Below are 23,626 nucleotides of genomic sequence, written 5' to 3'. Positions count from 1 at the left end.
CTTAGCCAACTTAGCCACCCAGGTGCCCCTAAAATCATTTTCTTAATTTCCTTTTCAGGATGGATATTTTTTTAAAGTTTATTTATTTTAAGTAAGCTCTACACCCATCCTAGGGCTTGAACTCACGATCCTAAGATCAGCAGGGAGCGTGCTTTCGATCCTCTGTCCTCCTGGCTCTCTGCCCCTGCCCTGCTCATGGGTGCGCATGCATGCTCTCTCAAAAACTAAGTAAATATTAAAATATACATATTAAAATACTTTTTACAAAAATCTTCAACGCTCAGCACATTTTATTTCAGTATTTGAGTTAAAAATACTGTTTTTTTTTAAGTTTGTTTGAGAGAGTGGGCACAAGTGGGAGAGGGGCAGAGAGAGAGATAGAGAGAGAGAGAGGGAAAGAGAAAGGGAGAATCCCAAGAAGGCTCTGTGCTATCAGCACAGAGCCCAACGTGGGGCTCAAACTCACAAACCCTGAGATCTTTACCTGAGCTGAAGTTGGACACTTAACCGATGGAGCCACCCAGCTGCCTCATAATTCGGTTTTTTAAATGAACTGTGATTTTAATTTCAGTGTAGTTAACAGGGTTGTGTATATTAGTTTCAGGTGTACAATATAGTGATGCCGCAGTTCTGTTCATTGCCCGGTGCTCATCATAGTAAGTGTACTCTTACTCACCTTCCCCTTTTTCGCCCATCCCTCTATGTAATTCAGCTTTTGATCCAAGTTCCAGAAAAGTTACTTTTCTCTATTATTTTCATCCTTAAGCTGTTTCCTCCTGCTTCACAGATACCAAAGAGAGCCATTTTCAGCGTTTTACCACTTCAGAAAACCTGTTGATGTGATGAAAGATCAAGGTTGAGCCTTTATGGGAACAAAAGTGGAAATGCTAGCCAACCCCGAGAGACTACTTTATCTATTAAACCTTGGAACTTCCTGGTAGTTTTTTACTCATGTACATAGTCCACAGGTATTCTTGAACTGTTTTAATTTTCCTTTGCAAAAAATAATCATACCTTCAAAGCCATGGTATATTTTGCAGGTTGATTTCCCCCTGGAAGTGGACTCTGAGACTGAATTGAGTGTGCAGGAGATTTATTCAGGCGTGCCCTTGGGGTCAAGGCTGAGGAAGCGGAGGGAAGGAAGCAGGACCAGGCAGAGAGAGATGAAGCTGGGAGGCAGGCTCAGCGATAGCCTTGGCTGATCCCGTGGGGGGCTCTAGAGCTGGAACGGCCTTTCTGAGTCGGGGTGAGATGGCCAGGCCTTTACATGCCTGCATCCAGCCCTCCCTGGAAGGTGTGTGACCTTGGGTGAGGTACTGTCTGCGCCGAGGCAGTTTGGGATGGCAGGAGCTAACCGCAGGGGCCACACATCCTACCTTGATGGTCGGGGGTGGTGTCTGTGTGCCTGAGTGTTCACCACATTATAATCATTTTATTGGAGAAATTTGCAAATCCTGTATGCCCCACGACGAAGGATTGTATCTCTAAGGCTGAGAGGCACAGAAATCATTTTCTTCCATTGAATTGTGGGTAATTACCTAGAAGCTATACATATCATAGCCTCGCCAGAAGGAAACACGAGGCCATAAACCTGCCCTGTCCCCTAGGAAAATTACCAGGAGAGGATGAGATATTCCACTCAGTACTTATAGAAGGAATTGTTAAAAGTGCACTAGACCGTATTTTCATTTGTCATGTCCTAAAGGCAGAGTTCACAGTTGGTTTTTAAAAATGAAAGTTAAATTTCTAAGCTAGGATCATGTTATTAAAAAGCACCTTATTAAAAGACTAATCTGGTTCTTGACCTCGGGACTAGGTGTTTGTTTTTTTTTTTTTTCTGCAAAGCCAATGAAATTTAAGAGAAACTCATTGTTCCCATTGAAATAGTTATCTCTATAATCCCAGTAAATTGGAAATTCTTTGAGAAACAGACATTGGCAATATTGGGTACATTTTCTACAATATTGGAAGTCTTTTTCTTGGCTTACAAGCAAATTTAGTACTCAAGTTCAGCGTAACAGAATTCTCTTGGTCTTTCCCTCTTGCATTCCTCACTTTTCAGTTTGCCATGACTTGGGATCCAAAATTATCAAAGATGATATAGATTGCTTAGGCACACTTTGGTAAAAGGACAATCAAATTTCCTTTCTCCTTTAGATATCCTCTGGGTTTTCTGAGTTCAGATCAGAATTTTTACCACTTTTATTAGTGAAGAACCAATTTCCAACAAGAAGGGTATGTCTCCTAGTAAATGGAGAGGCAGAATTTTATTTTGCACATAGAATATGATTTATGTGAAAACCTGTGTCCTTTGAATATTTGTCTCTTGTATAGCTATTTTTTAGTATTTCTACCTTATCTTTTTTTTTTTTTTAGTTATTTTGAGAGAGAGAATGAAAGTGGGGGAAGGGGCAGAGAGAGAGAGAGAGAGAGAGAGAGAGAGAATATCCCATGCAGGCTCCACACTTTCAATGTGGAGGCCGAAGAGGGACTCGAACTAATGAACTGCAAGATTATGACCTGAGCTGGTTAGACGCTTAACCAACTGAGACACCCAGGCGCCCCTGGTATTTCTACCTCATCTTAAATTCTCTTTTCTCTAGTCTTGATGCCTTTTGTTTTTTCCCTATGTGCTTGTGGTCTTGTGATCTCTTTCAAATTGGAGTATTCTGGAAGTGCAAACCACAAAGCTTTTGTCTGTTCCTCTCGAATGTCACAGGAGTGATGTCCCATTTCACAGGGCCAGTGTTAGAACCAAAACAGCAATACCTAATTCTGCCTACCAACTGAATAAGTCTTTGGTGTCTGAAGATACCCATTTGTTTTAAATTGTGATACAATTCATATACCATACAGTTCATTTACCAATCTGTTTGTGATGGGTATTTTGTGCAACATGGCTTGCTTTATTAAGGGTATTTCAAAATTAAGCCACAATGGCAGTTACTGACAAGAATCCTGAGGAGGAAGGGGAAGGACCTGAGGTCGTCTGGCTCTGTGGTCCTCTGTGGGCCAGTCGGTTAACCTTTCTGGGTCTCGGTTTCCTCCTGTATAAAATGAGATGATCAATCAGGTGGTTACTGACATTCCTGCCAGATCTGAAATAATTCTAGGATTTTATGAACAAAGCAGATGAGCAATTGCAGTAGTTCACTTGACACTGCATGGCCTGTTTCCAGCAGTGAGATCTTCAGTTACCTTTTAAGTGTCACAACAGCCTGATGATTCAGTTGAAATTGTTATTGGGCTTCTGTGTATTATTAGTTCTTATCCTGACCAAATAGAGAAAAGTAGCAATACGGAATGCTGTTTGCATCGATCTTCAACAACAACAACAACAACAAAAACACCTGCATTCCCCTGATGTGCATGTGTGGGATTTTGAAAATTCTCCTGTAACTGACTAGACAAAGAATTGTATCTATTAGGCTTAACACCTTGTGATCATTTAAAAAATTTTTTTTTATAACGTTTATTTATTTTTGAGACAGGGAGAGACAGAGTATGAACTGGGGAGGGTCAGAGAGAGGGAGACACAGAATCTGAAACAGGCTCCAGGCTCTGAGCTGTCAGCACAGAGCCCGACGCGGGGCTTGAACTCATGGACCGCGAGATCGTGACCTGAGCCGAAGTCGGCCGCTTAACCGACTGAGCCACCCAGGTGCCCCTCATTTTTTTTTTTTTTTTTTTTTGAGCAGCCCCTGACTTGGATTCTCTTTCTTAATAAATGGACTTTTTAATGCATGCTCATGTTAAATAACTTTTGAAAAATTACTGTCCCGTATTTGTTCATCTGCTCTGTAAATCTTCTTGGGAACACTTTTGCATGCTTTTCTAGTTTTCGTTTTCACGAAGGATTTGCAACCCTTTTGCGTTACAAGATTCAGGCTCCAAAGTAACTACGTTCTGCCAGCATTCAAGATAGGCCTTCTTCCCTGAGTGCTCAGAAATCATTTTTACCTTGAATAGTGTTAAACCACCTTCCATCTGCCTTAGATTCCCCCCCCCTCTCCTGACTGGGTCATTTATTGACTGATTAAACATTTGTATTGTGATAAAAAAATGTTCTTTAGGACATTGAGCTTGGAAGTCTCATTAGGAAGTCTGTTGGGACGAGATTTTACACATTTATTTGCTCCAAAGAATTAATTGATAAAACTTGTGCTGTTAATGACCAATTTTGCCACCTGCTGCTAGCCATAAATAGAAATAAGTGCTGGTGTAGTGAGGCCCCTTCCCTTGGGTTTCTGTCCTGGTGGCCTTGAACCCTTGGCCTTCTTGCATAGAGTAGCTACATAGGAGCCAGCTGAGGGGAAAGTCCTGAGTGTCCTTGGTTGGTGGCCATTATTGAAACCCTTAGACCGTGAGGTGAAGAACACAGCATCCTCTGCTCTCCTGAGCTGTCCTAGAGAATCCAGACCGCTGTTTGTGGGTGGGAATCGCGCTGTTACCCATAAATGTCTTCGCATGTGAAGCCCACTGGAGAAACACTTGTGTTTTAGCGCTGCAGGTAGGATGTTCTATGTGAAACATCTGCTGGGGAGTCCGGAGCAGATACTCTTAGGTTTTGGAGGGCCTTGGGACCCCGTTGTCAATCTGGAGGAACCTATGGACGCCTTCTCAGAACATACCTTAAAATGCTTAAGTAAATACAAAGGATTATAAAGGAGGCAAATTATACTGAAACCTAGCTACTAAAATATTTTTTAAAGTTGCATATTATAATCCGTGTGCTTCTTTATTAATGTCTCAAATAATAAGATCAAACAGCAGGTCTCAAAAGTATCATAAGTTTGGACTGATAATGGGTATAAAGGTTATTTTGAGATCTCTGCAGGAAGTGTAACGTGATAGGAAAAATTCTGTGATTTCTATTAGTGACAAAGTCCCGGGTCCTGCGAAAACTAAGATGTGTTACCTCTGTTCCTAACTGAAGGCAGCTTTACAATTCATTTAAAGGTAAATGGTGACAAAGATGTAATTTTCTTCTCATTCAAGTTCATAGACTCCCAAGGATTAATAGACTCCAGGTTCACAACTCCTGGGCTGGTCTAGAACTGTTGAACACAGCTGATATTTACTGTATGCCCACTATGTGCCATGACCATATTTAGGCCCCTGCCACCTAATGAAGTTGACAGTACGATTGTCTCCCATTTTAAAGATGAGAACACTCAGATTCGGACAGAGAAGTATATTGTCCGGGGTCATTCATCTAGTATGGAATGGAGCTGGGATTCAATCCTTGGCCATCCCAGTTCTCCACCATCTTGCTATGCTTGAGCAGAGATGCTATGATACTTCCTATTTCAGTATTAATAAGGTATTTCTTTCTCACCTGACTTAGCAAATGTTGGGGGGAATCCATCCCACTACCCAGCTCTGCTGAGATGATGAAAAGGAAATGCCTCTGCTCCGTCCTCTTTGACAGCAGCACATACCAAGAACCTTAAACTTCCTCTAGTCATTTCATTCTTGGGAAAAGACAACAGTGTGAAGATGCAAAAGTGTTCATCTCTGTGTACAGTAAGAAAATTTTCAGAACGAAGTTAAACAGTAGAATGGTTAAGTACACGGTAAATATTTACCATGTGGAATATTAGGGAGGCACTAAAAACGACATTCGAGTACGGAAGTGTTGAATCACTATATTGTACACCTGAAACTAATATAACACTGTATTTAACTACCTGGAATTAAAATTAAAACTTAAAAAATAAAATTGGTGACTGGTAAAGGAAAAAAGTATGGCATTTGAGACTATATAATCAAACTTTCATAATGAGAGCTTTTTTAAAAGCACCTGTTCTTTAACCTAGTGATGGTACAGGACAGTCTGTTCATGGTGATGAATCTGTACATGGCAGTAGTTCTAGAAATCTCCACTGCTAACGTAGGGACTAGAAACTTTCAGAGGACAGATTCCTCCACTTCCAAATGTCACGGTGTCTGAGGCCAGTGGCTTTTACTCTGCTCTCTGACCCCACTTACTATATGAGAATCTTCCTTTGGGAGGTATTTGAAGAGTTTTTGGAAGGGTTTACATGTTAATGTGCCTAGCATACTGGTTCTAATGCCCCTTTATTGTAGGAAACTAAGCTGCCTTTGTTGAATGTGTTTTACTAAGCTGGATTCTTGAGATGTTTCCATTTATAAATGTAACAATTACAAATATACAAGCTTGGTTTGCTATTGGACATGTGTTATGCTAATCAGTGTTTTTCTTTTTAATTTCTGCTCTCCCCACCAACAAAAGTCTGAATGTGCTCCATCATTTGAAGATGTTTGAGCCTATTCTTCTTCCTTAGAACAAAAGTACTGCACTCAAAAGCCCGTGCTTTCACTTGGAAGTTTATGAATCGCTTTTGTAAATGTAGCCATTAGTCCCAATTGCTTTCTGTAAAATTTCTTCAACTTTTATACACTTCACGAGAGATTTTCTCAAAGGGAGTATTTTTACTTTGCCAAGGCTCCAGATTCCCATTGTCTGCACAGTCCTGTTCAGTCAGCTCGCTCAGTTGTCAGACGTCACGTATCCCCTCTCTTTCTCCTCATTTTCCTCTGTGGCTGAACGTTTGCCCAAAGGATCAGATCCCGCCTGGCTGTGGGCAGGTCTTGATGAGCCTGCGCGTCTCTTGCTCTGCCCACTTGAGCCATAACCTGGAACAGCACGTAGCGTTTATTTGCCGAGGTCCTATTTTTTTTCACACCTCATTATTGAGGACTTGAGTAGGATGGGGACAGAGTTTACTTTTGTGCTATTTGGGAGCAATGGGCTTGCTGAAGAAAGACTATGAATAAGATTTCAGCGAAGTGTTTGTTTTAGAAATGGCCTTAAGTCCTGTCATACTTGTATCCAAATAAGTGGGATTCTGGCACCTTCAGTTACAGGTCTGTTATGGATACTCCGGGTTATGTAGTTGTAAAGTTGGTAAATATTTTTGTGATAATTATTATTCTGTATAATGTTTTTTTAAATAAGCTGAGAGAAGGAAACAAAGAAATGTATATATTTATAGAGTTACATTAACCTTTTTGTTGACCATTTCTGGTAACTTTTTGTTGGTTTCTGTGGATTCCAGTTAACACATGGTGCAATTTCCTCATGCCTGTGTACTTTGTGTTATTTCCACCTGCATCTTTTACACTGTTACTGTCAAATAAATCCCGTTTCTGTATGTTACATACAGATTAGATGATTATATATGTCATTTTATGCAGTTGTCTTTTTATTGTTAGAGTGAGTGGGAGACAGGGGCAGGGGGGGAGAGTGCGAATCCCAAGCAGGCTCTGTGCTCAACACGGAGCCCGATGCCGGGCTGTATTGCATGACCGTGAGATCATGACCTGAGCTGAAACCAAGAGTTGGACACTCAACTGACTGAGCCTCCCAGGTGTGCCAATGTGATTGTCTCTTAAATTAGTTAAGAAAGAAGAAATTGTCAATCATATCATCTTTTTTTAAAATAAATTCCAAACACCTCACCTTAGCATGGCAAAGGAAGTCTTCTTTTAAAGTTTATTTATTTCTTTTTGTGGGGGACCAGAGAGAGACAGAGAATCCCAAGCAGGCTCCTCAGTGTCAGCGCAGAGCTGGACACGGGGCTCAATCCCACGAACTGTGAGATCATGACCTGAGCTGAAACCAAGAGTCAGGCGCTTAACCAACTGAGCCTCCCAGGTGCCCCCAGTCATATCATCTGTTATCATTAACTGTTTACGTTTCCTGGCATGCTCTGTTTTTACCAAGTGAATTAGAATTAGTGTCTGGTGTCACTCACTTTCAGCCTGAAGAACTTCCTTTAGTAGTTTTTGTAAGGTGGTTCTTCTAGGAACAGATTATCTCAGTTGTTGTTGATCTGAAAATATCTTCACTTTCCCTTGATTCTGAAAATCTAGTTTTGCTAGATAGAAGGTGCTGGCTGACTTACTTTTTCTTTCACCCCTTTGAATATGTCCTCCTCCTGCCTTATGGCTTTCTTATTTCCAGTGGAAAGTCAGATGTTGATTTCAGCGGAGTTTCGTGTGCGTGACAAGATCCTCTTACCTTTCAAGATTTTCTTTTTGTCTTTGAAAATGTTAGCCGTGATATATCTGGGTATGGATCTCTGAGTATCCACCGTGAAGTTCATTCAATTTCTTGGATATGAAATTGAACGATTCATTTAATCACATCTATGAAGTTTTCAGAAATTATTTCTTTGGATATTTTTCTGCTCCTTTCTCTGCTCTCCTTCCAGGACCCCTGCAATGTGCCATGTATGTTGGTTCACTGGGTGATGTCCCACACTTTTGTGAGGCTCTGTTGATTTCATTCTTTTTTCTCTCTGTTCCTCAGACGGCATCATCTGTTGATCTGTCTGCAAGTTTGCTGATTCTTTCTTGCCCTCAGATTTCCTGTTGGGCCCCTTCAGTGAATTTTTAATTTTGGTCCTTGTACTTTTGAACTCCAGAAATTCCATTTGCTGGTTTGTTTTTTGTTTTTGTTTGTTTGTTCGTAATTTCTGTCTCTTCACTGACATCTTCTATTAGATGAGACATTGTCATCATACCTTTCTTTCATTCTTTTCAGCTTGGTTTCTTTAGTTCTTAGAATACCTTTATAATATCTGCTTTCAAGTCTTTGTCTCCTAAATCCAGTATCTGGGCCTTTGCAAAGGCAGCTACTATTGCCGGCTGTGTTTCCTGTGTATGGATCACACTGTCCTGTTTGTTGGCATGTTTTGTTTCTTTTTTGTTGAAAACTGGATATTTCAGATAATGCATTATAGCAACTCTGGATACTCATTTCTTTCCGGCTGTCTCTGGTGCTTATTTTTGTTGTTTGTCGGTTGGTTTGTTTGTTTAGTGACTTGAATAGACTAGTTCAGCGAAGTCTCTTTGCTCCACAACGTGCGGCCTGCGGTGTGACTCTTTGGAGGGTACAGCCTTGGTCATGTACACAGCTACTCTGACCTTGCCACCCCCAGCCAGGGGTGACTGTGATTATACCTGGGCTCTCCTTGACTATATCTCTCCCTGATTTCCTTAAGTTCTTCTTGTATTGAGAATACACCTTAATTATTAGCTGACTACTGTGGTTTTTTTTTTAACTTTTAATTTACATCCAAGTTAGCATATAGTGCTTGCTATAGTGATTTCAGGAGTAGATGCCAGTGATTGATTCCCTATGTGTAATACCCAGTGCTCATCCCAACAAGTGTCTTCCTTAATGCCCCTTACCCATTTAGCCCATCCCCCCACCCACAACCCCTCCAGCAACCCTCAGTTTGTTCTCTGTATTTGTCTCTTATGTTCTGTCCCCCTCCTCGTTTTTATATTCTTTTTGCTTCCCTTCCCTTACGTTCATCTGTTTTCTTATCTTAAAGTCCTCATATGAGTGAAGTCATATGATATTTGTCTTTCTCTGACTGGTAGTTTCGCTTTGCATAACACCCTCTAGTTCCATCCATGTAGTTGCAAATGGCAAGATTTCATTCTTTTGATTGCCGAGTAATACTCTGATTACTGTGTTTTTGATGAGGCCCAAGACACCAGTGTTCCATAGTCTGATATAATTAAAGTTGGGTACCTTTGCGGGGGTGGTTAAGGCCTGTCTCCAAGGTTTACTCTGACCTTATGAAGGTTCTTCTTAGCTCTCTCTTCCCTGTTTGTCTGTGTTAAACTAGCTGGTCTGCCTTTCACCTATTGCTGTCCTGGAACTACCAACTTCCTCTTAGTTTCCTGCTATAAAAATCTCTGTTGTTTTTGATAGTGCTCATAAGTTTGCACTTGCCCATGCTGTGTTCTGCATCCTGGCAGTCCACTTCTGGGTTGCTGCGGGCCTCTCCCTTCCTACAGCACGCCTCTAGTCCTAGGCAGAGCCTGTGCCCCACTGCTCCAGAGCTGGGCGGTGGGGGGTAGTGGCCTGCCTCTCTCAGAACGCTCCCCTGCTTTCCAGGGGGGTAACCGAGCAAGGATGGCAGCGCCTCATCTTCCCAGCTTGCCTTTCCTGACGTGGAACCTTTGTTCTATGTGATCTGGGACAAAGACGATCAGAGCCCAGTTTTCTTGGTGAAATAGGCCAAGCCAAGAAGATCAGGGGCTGCCACCCTTGCTCGGTACCCCACGCTAAAGCAGGGGAGCGTTCTGAGAGAGGCAGGCTCCTCCCCCTGCCCTGGTCCTCTTTCTTGCAGTTGCCCAGGATAGAGCTTTTCCAGCACAGGGCCAGGGTGGATGAGAATGCTGGCGGCCTGGCCTTCCCAAGGAGAAACTGTCAGAGTAGAGGTTGTGGGGTGAGAGGGAGCCCCGTCTACTTGGCTGTACCCACTCAGGGCAGCATTTCTGTCACACTGGGCTGGAGGACAGGGGAGAAGCGGGTCATAGCTCAAATGCTAGAGTCTCGCTGTTCTTACCAAGATTAGTTGATTTTCTTGAATAAATGTCTCTCCGTTGGTATATGCTCTTCACACAATTCATAAAGACTTAAAATTTTTTTTTTTAAATTTTTTATCAGCTAGGGCTGTTTTTCTGAGGAGATAATCTGAGAAGGTTCTCACCGCCCCCTGACCCCTTCCCATCTAGCTCTTTTGGGGGGGAAAAAACCCAACTCTGCTTCCTCACAGATATTTTACCTTCTAGACCTCACTGATCCACATAGCCCTCTTCTCCCTCTGTCTGAAATCGGAAGGCTTTTTACCATAAACTCAGCTACTTTGTGGAAGAACCAGTTTACGCTTCTGACTGAATAAATGGCTTTTAGCTTACCTCAACAACATGGCATTTTGTTAGAGATGAGGGAGAAATCAGAGTCTAACCCACCACATCCTGACTTTGCTGGTCAATACCAATCTCTCTCTGAGAATTTGAAGATCTTAACTGGGGTCTTTGTTCTCCTGGTGCAGGCACTTCCCAATGATTGCTGGGAAGTAGCTGGCAGTCTTCTCCCTGTTCCCCAGTTACCACCCACAACCCTGGATTCTTGCCATCTCTGTTTATAACGCACTGGTATCTGCATTTTGAGTGGTTGAACCCCACTATCTGGTGCCCACAGGGACAGTCTTCAGCTATTGTTCTGCAGCAGGGTAAGCATTCTCAGAAAATCTTATTTTCAGGAATAATGGGATATCAAGGAGCTTAACGTAAAACGTGGCTGGCCTGCCACCTGCTTTTGCGTCGCCTGTCAGCTAAGAAGGGTTTTTCCACTTTTAAGTGTTTGGAAGATGTCACAAGGTGAGGAGTATTCCAGGACACGTGAGAATACGAAATTCAGATTTGTGCCCACAAATACAGTTTTATTGGGACATAGTTATGTTCGTTTCTATGCCGTCTACAGTTGCTTTCATGCCACAGAGGTGAGGAGCTGCAGCAGAAACTGGCCCACAGAATCAAAAACCCTTACTGTCTGGCCTTTGACAGAACAGGTTCGCTGACCCAGTCTTAAGATGTGTTTGAACGAAGCAGCGCTAGTAACTTTTTCTTAACAAAATAATTCAGGGCCTAGAAACATGACTGAGTAGGACTTAGAGATGCCCTCTACAAGGTACGAAGGAGAGAGAGAGTCTCAGGACAAGGAGTTAGAGTTTGAGTTCAGGTGGAAATAAGAAATCCACCTGTTCTTGTGTAAGCAAATCTTACTCAAAAGGAAGACTTAAAAATATGAGTCATGTAGGTATTTGAAATCAGTTCCCCAATGTGGTAGGTTTTCCCACAGCTTCTGTTTGATCTGAGATGGTAGTGTTCTGACCATTTTTTTTCTGTATTTAATGAATTTCTTTCTCATTTAGAAGAAGCTATATTGCTTATTTGGTTTCCTGTTCTTGGAGAAAGTGTGCTTCCCAAGGTTATGTGTGTATTATTCTAAAATGTTTGAAAAATTCCATTAGTCTAGTTTTAAAAATTAAGGAGGAAAAATCAGATGAATTATTTCTGGCATCATATACATTCTTTAAAACTAAGTGAAGAGATAGGAATTAGGAAGTTTGGAATTTTAAGCTAGTTGCTTTTTTTTAATTTTAAATTTATTTATGTTTTTATTTTTGAGAGAGGGAGTGTGAATGGTGAAGGGGCAGAGAGAGAGAGAGAGAGACAGACAGACAGACAGACAGACAGACAGAATCTGAAGCAGGGTCCAGGCTCTGAGCTGTCAGCACAGGGCCTGATGTTTGGCTTGAACTCATGAACCGTGAGATCATTGACCTGAGCGAAAGTCAGACGCTTAACCGACTGAGCCATTCAGGTGCCCCAAGCTAGTTGCTTTTTATGACCGTGTAGACAAAAGATTGACTGACAGAAGAAGGTCGTGTAAGAATGTATTTTAGTCTCAAATGTGCTAAAAAATTGAGCATTATCTAATGCTTTTCAGAGGTAGTGTTTATGCTTTACAATGGATCATGATTCATAGTCAAATTGTAATTATTTCTTAGAAAAAAAGCTACTGTTTTACCTGAGTAGTATTGGACAATATAAAACTTTTTAACATCCTTTTCCAAAATAGCTCTAAGACTAGTCATAGTTATTGATACCTGCTTCCTGCAAAACAATTTTTACTCAAAGTTTAGAATAGTTCAGCTGTGGTTAAATTATCAAGTAATGGGGCTTTTGCATCTATGCTGAAAAAAAGAGTATCTGCCTTTACATTGCAGTTCTTGGTCATCAGTGGGTCCCAAGCTCACTCTGATTTGGGGGGCCCGTAGTGAAATGATGTAGTGTCCAAGACTTGAAACCCTAAAAGCTCTGCCAGTGAAGTTCAGAGCCGTCCACAGATCAGTCCAGCCTCTGAAACCAAATTTTTGTGTTGAAGCTTGTGGAATTGAGTGGTTTCCAGTTTTGTGCCTGATAGACGCGTCGTCCTTTTGCACACACAGTTAATCATTCTCAGGTACTTTCTCCTTCCCTGCCCTACCAGGTTCCACCTGCCTGAATCCACGGCTTTGCTTCTGCATCAGTTACTTTGTGAAACGTGTTTTGTTTCTTTTTTCCAGGCATCCAGTGGAAATTATTATTTCATCCCGTACATCGTGACACCATGTGCTGATTATTTCTGCTGCGAGAGTGATGCCCAGAAGCGTGCCTCGGAATACATGCAGCCCAACTGGGACACCATCCTGGGCCCGCTGTGCGTGCCCCTGGTGGACAGGTTTATCAGCCTCCTCAAGGACATCCACGTGACCTCATGGTAATGCCCATTCACCGTCCTCAACCCTGGGAGCTTTGCCAAACATTGCCCTTCACGTTCATGGAGGCAATAGACCCTTAGGAGATCATAATGCCCAGAGAATGGGGAACCCTAGCTAATCCTTTCTAAGTTCTTCTGGAAGCCTTTATTCTTCTTGCTACCTCACTAAGTTGGGCCACTGGGGTGTAGCCAAAAGAGAGTAGAACTGGAGTTAGGAGGTGAGGGTCAAGCCTGTATCTGTCGCCAACTCCCCATGTGACTTTGATAAGTCTCTGTAGCCATTTTCTCATCTAGAAAATAAGGAAGTTAAGTCACTGGTTTTTTCTTGCTCTTTCAACCCTAAGATTCCTTATTTTAAGATTATTTCTGAACATGATTTCACTCCCCCCTACCCCATGCAGTTGTTGGGGTTGTTAAAATGGCTCAGCAAGGTCATTCAGGTCATAAATTCTTGTGCTATGAAGTCAGATCTGTTGAGTCAAGCCACAGCCATCCTGATGTCAGGATGTCTTGGGATGTGTTCTTTGTAGGCTTATGTCGGAGAAGGTATGGAATACTCATTCAGAGGTGAGCAGGTTTAGGTTTGAATCCTGGCTCAGACGATTCTGCGCTTTGCAGCCTTGCAAATGGCAGCTCACCTGTCTGAGCGTCCGTGCTCAGGGAACCACGCCTTAGCATGTTCTCACTCCAGAAGTGGGAGGCCACAAATTATCCACTAAACCAAAGCATCTAGTGATTTTGCTTGCAGCCAGTTTAAAGGATTTGCTCCTGTAAGTTCGGTCACAAGAAGGATTTGTCCTTGCAAAACAAATGAAAATCCAAAGCCCTGGCAGAATTGACTTACATTGAAATGGAAAGGACCACACGTCCCGCTGTGGCTCAGGTGGCAGCTACCCAAACTGTGACATGTGACTGTTGTGGCAGTGGCGTGAGGTACATGCTTGCTCATGTTCTGTTCTCTTCTTCTATCCTATCATCTCTTATTTGGACGCAGAGTTCCTTGTGTCCACTTTAATGGGACAATGAGACTGGAAACCCAGATCTGTGTGACCAAATGCCAACGCAGACAGCAAATGGGGTCCCTTTGTGGCACATTCCTGCAGAGCCTGACTCGATCACCCCTTGCTGCTCAGTGAACATTTTAGTGACGTTTAGAGAGAAAGCTCCTCAAATACCATGTGTTTAGGTCTGACAAGGAAATAGGCTGGTTTGCGTCTGCCCGACGAGCAGGGTCTCGTAAGAAGTCGACCCGAGTTTGTTTCTCATTAAGCGTGTGTATGTATCAGTAGGAAAATGCCTCTTGATTAGTATCATTTCAGGGGACTTGAAATACCTGTTGGTCACTTCCACCCCTTGGTTGGTTGGTGAGAGGGTAAATGGTGCTTCTGGTATAAAACCTGTACAAGAGGGGTGGCAGATACGTCTTTAGCTCAGGTGTCAACTCCGATGGATTGGTGACGGCTGCCTTGGCCTTGTGCTGAGAAGCGGTTTGAAGCCATTGCCAGGTTCACATCGATTAGCAGCATCTTCCCTCATTACCACGGGCAGAAATGGCTGCATGTGAATTACATAGATGGTGTCCCCAAGCCATACTCAGTTCAGTGTTTTGTTTATTTACTTACAAGGTATGGCTTTTCTGAGGTTTCTTAGTTTATTGAGACTATTTTTCAGAATTAGCCTTGAAAACAAGACTAAACTCAAGTATAACTTTGTATTTGTAAGGCTAAACTAATAACACTTTAATATCATTGATGCCTTTATGGTCCACCAAATGGACAGTGGCTGTCACCCAACTTAATGACTCATTAGATTAATGACAGAATTTTAAACACTGGTAGAATCTGCTAATTTGCTCATTAGGATGATAAGCAATAGACAAATAAGAGAGAAAAAAACAATGCACTAATTTTCTCTGGGGCATCACTTTATTCTTGAAATGTTAATCGAGGTCCTGTTATAAGCATTGGACTAGGCTGTGTACTCTATTCACATTTATTTGACATAGTTTTATAATAAAAATAAGTAATATTCTTATTCTTATGTATTGTATCTCTTTCTCTCAAGACTGTTAAATTGAGCCTGCTCCTTTCTTTAATGAATGGCCTAGTTTTTCTCTGTGGTGAAATCCTCTCAGCTACCTAATGGGATGAGAGTATATTACTGCTTGGCATTGCCCAGTCTCCATGAAAACATTGCTTGGAAAGTAGGCAACCTATTTAAATCTATGGCCATTGTAAGTTGGCCTTCTGTACATCAAATTGGATCATTTTTAAAGGTTCTAAACCAAGTCCCAGGTACTAGCATTGGTTCTTTGAGAGGCTGTGGTAAGGGATTCCAGTGTGGATTTGAAGTGCTTTAGATGTTTTCATACATCTCTATTATTGACTAGATCCCACCGTGAAGGAAGATTAGTTTTACATCAGAAGAGCATTCTGGCAGTTGAAAATGACCAGGGGAGTGAAGGGCAGAGGTTGTTCATAAGCTTCCAGGCACAGCTTCTTGGATTGCTCGTGGGCACATCCAGTTTCCGGCTCTTGGCCAACCGGAAAAAGCTTTGGGATTAGTAGGTGGGCGGTACCCGATAGATTGATTTGAATGACATTCTCAATGTACCGTGTTGCATGGTTTTGGGGTTATATTTGGCTCTGTGATAATGCGTTAATAGTGGGGGAAATAATGATTCAAGTAAGGTAACCTCTTGCTCTCTTTGTGTTTGAAAATCTCGGGGGAGGGCTCAGTAGCAAGTCCTATGCGTCATCCAAATACAGCTGGGGGTCAACTTTGAAAATATTTTCAAGGTCATAATGAACTGAATTTCTATGTTGATGTCAAGTGGTTAGTTGCTACAGAACGGGACTAGCAAGTAGGACAGGTCTCCTCTCTCTGCTGGTGCAGGGAGGCTTAGGTCTGGGAGAGGCCCCCGTGTGTTAACCTGAGTCGTGGCTACGAGAACCTAGTTTGAGCTGCTGAAGGAAGCGGAGTCCCAGATGCATGTAGACGCGACTGGGGGTTTTCGTATTTCCCTCTCCAGTGCTTATTACAAAGAAGCCTTGTTAAACGACATCCGGAGAGCCCGAGAGAAATACCAGGGTGATGAACTGGCGAAGGAGCTGGCTCGGATCAAGCTCCGCATGGACAACACCGAGGTTCTGACCCCAGACATCATCATTAATTTACTGCTATCCTACCGAGACATCCAGGTATGAGTACCTTTAATGGAGGCTAGCACATAGGGGGTTCTTCTTTGGCATAAGGAATTAATTCCTCATATGAAGTACTCTTACACCAGGTGTATGGTTAGGTATCTATTTTATAGACTAAGTAGGTATATGGCTAGGTCATAGGTCACCTAGCATATCTGTTGTGGTCGTAACATTGGAGGTTTTGTGGGATCAGATGGCCACTCCAGCAGAATCTCCTACACAGTACTGCTTAATAAAAGGAACTTAGAATTTCACAGTTTAGATGCACTTTATGCTAGGCACTGTTTCGAGCTCTTGGCAAATACTCATTAATTTGATTCTCTTCACAAGTTTACGGGATGTATAGTCTGATTATCTCCATTTTACCAATGAGGAAATATGAGGCAGAGAGAAGTTAAGTCCAAGGGTCACACGGCAGTTGGCAAAGTCACGATTTATACTGAGGCAGCTGGCTCCATTGTCCTTGCTCTTAACTCCTCCACTATGCCTCTTTAGGCCTTTGTTGCTTCTTTCTTTGTTTCCCACCACCCATTAGTGACAGAGCAGGAGTAGCAGAGGCACATCCAGGACCCAGGGAATGCAGACACTTAATTCTAAAACAAGCATCAGAGACTTGTGGAGAGTCCTTGAGAAAGAGTTTATGGGATGCGGTACCATGAAAGAAATGGTTTCCTCCCTCCAAGTTAAATGCTTTTGAGCCATTTGTAAGGATGTCTTGACTTCCTTCCCTTTGGGGGAACACACGATAGTGGGCCTTCCCTGCAGAACTCTACAAAGCCATATTGGAGGTTGTGGACCACAGGTCTTTAAATCTAAACGAGCGAGGCATCCCTTGACGACCCAAAGGAAGAAGGGTCAACCACTAAGGCACACCTGCCTGGCGACAAACAGGCGCATCTAATTGACTTTAACAGCAGATGCTGTTAGGAATTTTGACAATGATTAGATCATGGCCTAGGGGACAAGAGAATGGGAATGACCTTTTTGAATCTTTCTTCCATCTGAGCTGCTGGCTTCCTTCTGTCCTCGCCGTCACACATCTTTTTATAACCTTCCGTGGGTAGGACTCTCAGGCTCAAAGGTAAGCCAGAAGCTTACCCCAAGAGGGATACACTGTCTCCTTCTCTCGAGCAGTGGCCTCAAGGTGCAGAGGCACACGACAGGCATGGGATTTCAGTGGGAAGTCCTCTTCAGCTAACTGTGGCTGACTGTCAGCAAGTTGGCCAGTAACCGGGATTCAAAGCCTGGCTGGAAGGGTAGCAGATGGCATTGCTCAGAGAGGACCCAGCTGAGACAAACACAGTAGCAATTTTTCCCTGGGTAATTATGCAGTTTAGAGCTATGGTTTTCAACGAGGGGACATGTGACAGTGTCTGGAGACATGTTTGGCTTTCACAACTTGGAGGCTAGGGGGAGGTGCTACTGACATCTTATGGGTCGAGGCCACGGGTGCTGCATAACATCCCAGAATGCACAGGACAGCCCCCACAGCAAAGAATGATCCAGCCCCAAAATGTCGATGGTGCCAAGGTTGAGAAACCCTGGTTTAGATGAATTCACTTAGTTCTGGCAAAATAGGAAGGACCTGGCATGTTTCCTCTCTTAACACAGCAAGTGACCGTAAGATTTTGTGTATGTTTTTATCTCGCTCATCTTCACCCACAGCTGTGCTCTTAGTGTTAACTCGCCTGCCCTCAAAGCGTGGTAGCTATTTTCGGGCTGCTGGACTCATTTGCTTGCTTTTGTTGCCTTTACACTTCTTTCCCTTGATCTTTTTGTGGCCTCTGGTAGCAGGGATTTTTTGTCTGTCTTCTCTCTCATCCATTTTGGGTTTAAAAACAATGTTATTTCTGTTCTCTTACGGGCTGTAAGTAGCTTCACTAAATGCTGTGTGTAGGGAAAAGCTTGTATCTAAATGCTGAGGCAGTCATGTTTATAACTGTTCAGAAAAATCTGTGAAGAGCTGTGTGTTTCGTCTCCTTCTCACCGTGGGACCTCTTGCCAACAGGACTATGATGCTATGGTGAAGCTAGTAGAAACACTAAAAATGCTGCCTACGTGTGACTTGGCCGATCAGCATAATATTAAATTCCATTATGCATTTGCACTGAACAGGTAAGTGTAATAATGTACGTATAGAATTTTGAAATCTGCCTCCTCTTCCGTTCTTTTTTTTTTTTTTTTATGTTGGTTTATCTTTGAGAGGGGGCGGGGAGAGAGAGAGAATCCTAAGCAGGCTCCGTGCTGTCAGCACAGAGCCTGATGCAGGGCTCAAACCCACGAGCCGTGAGATCATGACCTGAGCTGTACCAAGAGTCAGACGCTTAACTGAGCCACCTAGGCGCCCCCAGTCCTTCTTTCATTCACCTCTCACTGAGTCTGAGCCAGATCATTTGCTAAATGCCAAGGTTATGAAAATGGGCAAGGCATATGGTCTTGGTCTTCGGGGATTTGGTCTTTGGAGCATATGTTCCAGCTGTGAGGCCAGACATGTAAATAAAGCCCTAAGAGCTCAGAGTAATAAATGCCTTAATGAAGGTTTGCCCAAAATGCTGTGGAAGCATACCAGAGGGAGGAAGTTATTCTCCTTAGAGGTTTTTCTGTTTCTTTGGGAGAGAGAGCACAAGCGAGGCAGCAGGGGGTTGGGTGGGGCAGAGTGGGGGGCAGGGAGAGAGACAGAGAATTTGTCCAGTAGGCTTCATGCCCAGCGTGGAGCCCAGCACGAAGTTTGATCTTATGACCATGAGATCATGACCTGACCTGAAGTCAAGAGTTGGATGCTTAACCGACTGAGCCACCAGGCGCCCCTCTGCTTGGAGGTTTTTAAGAAGCTTCCCATGGGGCGCCTGGGTGGCGCAGTCGGTTAAGCGTCCGACTTCAGCCAGGTCACGATCTCACGGTCCGTGAGTTCAAGCCCCGCGTCGGGCTCTGGGCTGATGGGTCAGAGCCTGGAGCCTGTTTCCGATTCTGTGTCTCCCTCTCTCTCTGTCCCTCCCCCGTTCATGCTCTGTCTCTCTCTGTCCCAAAAATAAATAAACGTTGAAAAAAAGAAGCTTCCCTGGGGTCTTTTGGGCTGGGTTTGGAATTCATAGTAGGAATAACCTTGCGGGCAGGAGAGAGTGTGGGATGGGGATGGTGAAAAGGCCGTTCTGCTTGGCCAGAACAGAAATTGGAGCTTAGTGTTCTTCATGTGCAGGGTGCCCTCAGGGAGCATCCAGGGTGACTATAACATGGGACACACGGGAAGCAAGCACATGCCATGAGGCTAAGTGTGGAGGGTGGGACTGTGTCTTCAAAGGACCTTGTACACCTGAATAAGGAGTTGATAGTATCTTGTAGATGGTGAGGGACTAGTTGAAGCAACAGGATGACGTTGTATGATAGGAAAAGTAGGTGCTGTCTTCATTTACTAGTATGATCTGAACTTCGGAATATAAATTACTGAGCTAGATAGTCTGTGAGACTTGGAAACTCCTGCCTGGAGACCATGAGCCTCAAAAGCTTGTGTGCTGGGGGGTATTAGTTCAGATGCTGTAACAAAGACACCTCAAATAAAATGATTGAAGTAAGATCAAAATTTCTCTTTCACATGGTAGTCCAGTGGTGAGTGGGCCAGACTAGTGGCATAGCACGCTCCAGGAAATGTTTAGGGACCTGGTTTCAGACCATTTTGTAGCTCTTAAATCTGCAAAAGTGTTGTCTTCTTCTAGTTGAAGACAGGTCGCTGCTACCCTGTTTTCCCAGCCTATGCAAAGGGGGAAACAGTGGAGACTCAGGACAGCCTCCTTTAAAAGCAAGTAGAATTTGCACATGACACTTCTACTCACATTCCACTGGTGAGGGCATAGTCACATGAGTCCATCTAGCCGTAAGGGCAGTTGGGAAATGTAGTCTCTACCTGGTCGACCATGTGCTCATTCAAACTTGGCTACTGTGGGTTTGGAGGATGAATTATAAGTTTGCCATTTCAACCCTCCAAAATCCTAGATGCCTAAATGTCTTAATCCTGCTGTCTCCCTTCTTCCGTGGGTAAGATACAGGAAGGAGAGCAGCATTAGGTGAATATGGTGAGAGCCGTGCCCAGATATACTTACTGCGGGACCTGCCTTCTGCCGGGGCCAGAAATTGGTCATATTGAATTATAAAGCAGAAGACTCTGGGAGGGTGTTCAGACTCAGCCTGAGAGCCAAAGAGTTTTGGCACCTCCTCATCAACCTTCCATGGCCAACATCTTCCACGGGGAATGAATAAAGTGAGTATAGGAGGTGACCTGGGTTAGAGGACTCCTGTGTCCAGTTTCTCAGTCTTGGCTTGGTTTCAGCAGCTGGATTAGGCTCCACATTGTGGGTTTGCCCCGGCAGCATCTGCAGGACAGCAGATGTGTTCAGAAGCCCATGGCTTCAGGAGTCTTAGAACCCACGTGACATCACGTCTCTCTCTTATGTTGAAGTAAAATGTACATGCAGTGAAACGCATAGATCTTAAGTGTACAGTTGGATGAATTTTGATAAATGGACGTAGACTGTACACAACACCCTTATCAAAATATAAAACATTTCCATCCCCTCAGAAAGTTCCTTTGTGCTCCTTTGCAGGCAGTTCCCACCCCTTCGTATGCAACCGCTGTTGTAACATCTGTCAGCCTAGATCAATTTTTCCTGTCCTTGAACTTCATATAAATGGAATGACACAGTGTGTATTTCCGTTGTGTCTGTTTCCTTCACTTGGCAACATGTTTGTGAGATTCATCCGTGCTGTTGGATGTATTCTTAGTTCGTTGATTCTTGTTGCTGGAGAATAATCTGTTGTGTGGGTATACCACAATTGATTTATCTGTTTTATTGCTGATAAACCTTTAGGTTGTTTTTACTTTGGGGTGCTAAGAACAGTGCTGCTATGAATATTCTTGTGCATGGTTTTTGTACATTAATGGCACATTTCTGCTGGATATATAGCACACGTGTATGTCCTGCTGGAGTAGATAATGGCAAACAGTGATAGGATTTTTATTCCTTTTGGAGGGAAGATTTCATGATCTCTGTGAAAAATGTGCCTCCTCTCTCCCCACTACTCTTTTTTTTTTTTTTAAGTTTATTGATTTATTTTGATGGGGGGAGGGAGGGACAGAGAAAGAGCAAGGGAGAGAGACAATCCTGACCAGGCTCCGTGCTGTCAGCACAGAGCCCGATCTCACAAACTGTGAGATCAAGAATTGGACATTTAACCTACCGAGCCACCCAGGAGCCCCTCCCCACTGGTCTTTAAACTCAGCATCCCAAGGCAGGGAGTATTGGGAAGGGCATCTTCATTAAGCCCAGAAAAAAAAGAAAAGTCTTATAACTCTGTTACGTCAAAGTAGTGTGTGCCACTTTCATTCATATTTAATTATACTTGATTAACCCTTGATTTGTAAGGATTAAATGAGCTGGCACTGATGAAGTTTCTGGAAGAATGTCTGGCACACTGTAAGTGCTATGAAAAAATGGTTTGTTAAATAAAAACGCAGAGGGCCATTTAAGTCACTCACCACCATGTCTTCTCTCAGATGGAGTAGAGGTAACTGCTGTCAAACAGAACAAAATATTCTGATTGCCATCCATTGAGAGCACTAATAGAGAAAAATGAGTTTTGAAATGTAAAACCAGTACCTAAGAGAAATGGGTGTGGCAGGATGAAGTGATCACAGGGTGAATGAATGTGTTTCCAGTTTGGAAGCAGAGTGACTGGGACTGCACACCACTGACCCACCTTGCTCGCCGGTGATGGCTTTTTTCTTTCTAGTCACCTTAGCTGGTGGCTCTTTGTGATAGGCCAGGCAAGGTCCTCAAAGCCAAGAACCTCCTTTTTTCCAACCGACTAGGGATTTTCTGTAATATTGCGGTATTTGTTTCCTGTGTATATGCAGTCTGACCCTGAATTTGACATTTTTGCTTTGGGTGGAACTTGGCCAGCTGTCAGCATATGCACAGTAGAATTTGGTACTATGTACAGTTTTGAGAAACTTTATGGCGTTACCCTGTGTCTATAAAGGGGAATATAGTGATAGACAAATAATATTCCTGCATTACAGTTGACCTTTAACTCAGGAAGTGGAGCAAATCACAGCCATGAATTAGTTACTAAAGTTTGGCGGTAATGAACCACATTTGACCCTCAGATGGCAAGGCGTCCCTGTTACTAGGAAAGCTGGCTTGACCCAGCTAGCTCTTCCTGATCCCTTGCACTTGAGCTGTTCAGAAGCTCATTCAAAGCTGCCTCAAGTTTCCTTTGAGCAGTTAAACTGCTTGCCACTCAGTGGCCTGCAATCCTTCATGGGAAATTTTTATTTGCTGTTGTTTTTACAGACAGGACTTTATTGGATATGTTAATGCAGCCAGAAGAACCTGACCAGGTTTCCAAGCAGCAGGCAGAAAGATGGTCTGGAAGAAGAATAACGGAATCAAAGTACTAGGTTAAGAACAACAAAACTGTCACAAAATAGGAGTGTTCTCATATTCTCCTTTCTGCACCTTTGGGTCAAGACTGCTAACTCCAACAAAATTTAACTCCTTGGATTCCTCAGCTAGTGGAAGGGAAGCCAGATGCTTGATGCATTTATTAGAATATCTGATGTATCATTCTATAAATAAGATATTCTAATATAAATATTAGAATATCTGATGTATCATTCTATAAATAAGATATTCTAATATAAATATTAGAATATCTGATGTATCATTCTATAAATAAATAAATAAATAAGTTAAGGGGAGCGATAGAGGCAGGTACGCTGTGGGGCCTGGAAATGTGTGCAGGGGCGATAGTAAACAGATGTTACGAAATCCAGCCTGTGCCAGAGAGGCCACAAGCTTGTTCCAGAACCTACAGCAGTCACCTCATCTTTAGCCCCTGGACTCCAGCTTTGTTATTGCTTGGGTGGAGGGACATGTGTCCCCAGGAGGGCAGCGTGGGTTCCTTGTCTCTGCCGTAATCGCCAGCATCCTTTTCTTTGTGTCTTCTGTTTATGTATACCGTTTGATCTTGCCAGAAATAATTTATGTATTTATATAGCCATTCTTTAAAGTTTATTTGAGAGAGAGAGAGAGACCGTGTGAGCAGGAGAGGGGCAGAAAGAGAAGGGGAGAGAGGATCCCAAGCAGGCTGTGCCTGATGCAGGGCTTGAACTCATGAACCGTGAGATCATGACCTGAGCCAAAATCAAGAGTCAGATGCTTAAACGACTGACGTGCCCCTATGTAGCCATTCTTTAGTAGGTGTTTGTCAAGAG

General features: G+C 43.1%; 1 protein-coding gene across 1 annotated transcript in view; it reads left to right on the top strand.

The window, feature by feature from the left end:
• Positions 1-23,626, top strand: part of MAP3K15 (mitogen-activated protein kinase kinase kinase 15) — a 123,483-nt gene that overhangs the window by 28,474 nt on the left and 71,383 nt on the right. The window contains exons 4-6 of the mRNA XM_049643553.1: positions 12,963-13,156; positions 16,188-16,356; positions 18,368-18,474. Coding sequence (XP_049499510.1) covers positions 12,963-13,156; positions 16,188-16,356; positions 18,368-18,474 — 470 coding nt within the window. The remainder of the gene's footprint in view (positions 1-12,962; positions 13,157-16,187; positions 16,357-18,367; positions 18,475-23,626) is intronic.

This window comes from Panthera uncia, chromosome X (genome assembly GCF_023721935.1).
Source record: "Panthera uncia isolate 11264 chromosome X, Puncia_PCG_1.0, whole genome shotgun sequence".
NCBI lineage: Eukaryota > Metazoa > Chordata > Mammalia > Carnivora > Felidae > Panthera > Panthera uncia.
This window is presented reverse-complemented; position numbering and strand designations above follow the sequence as displayed.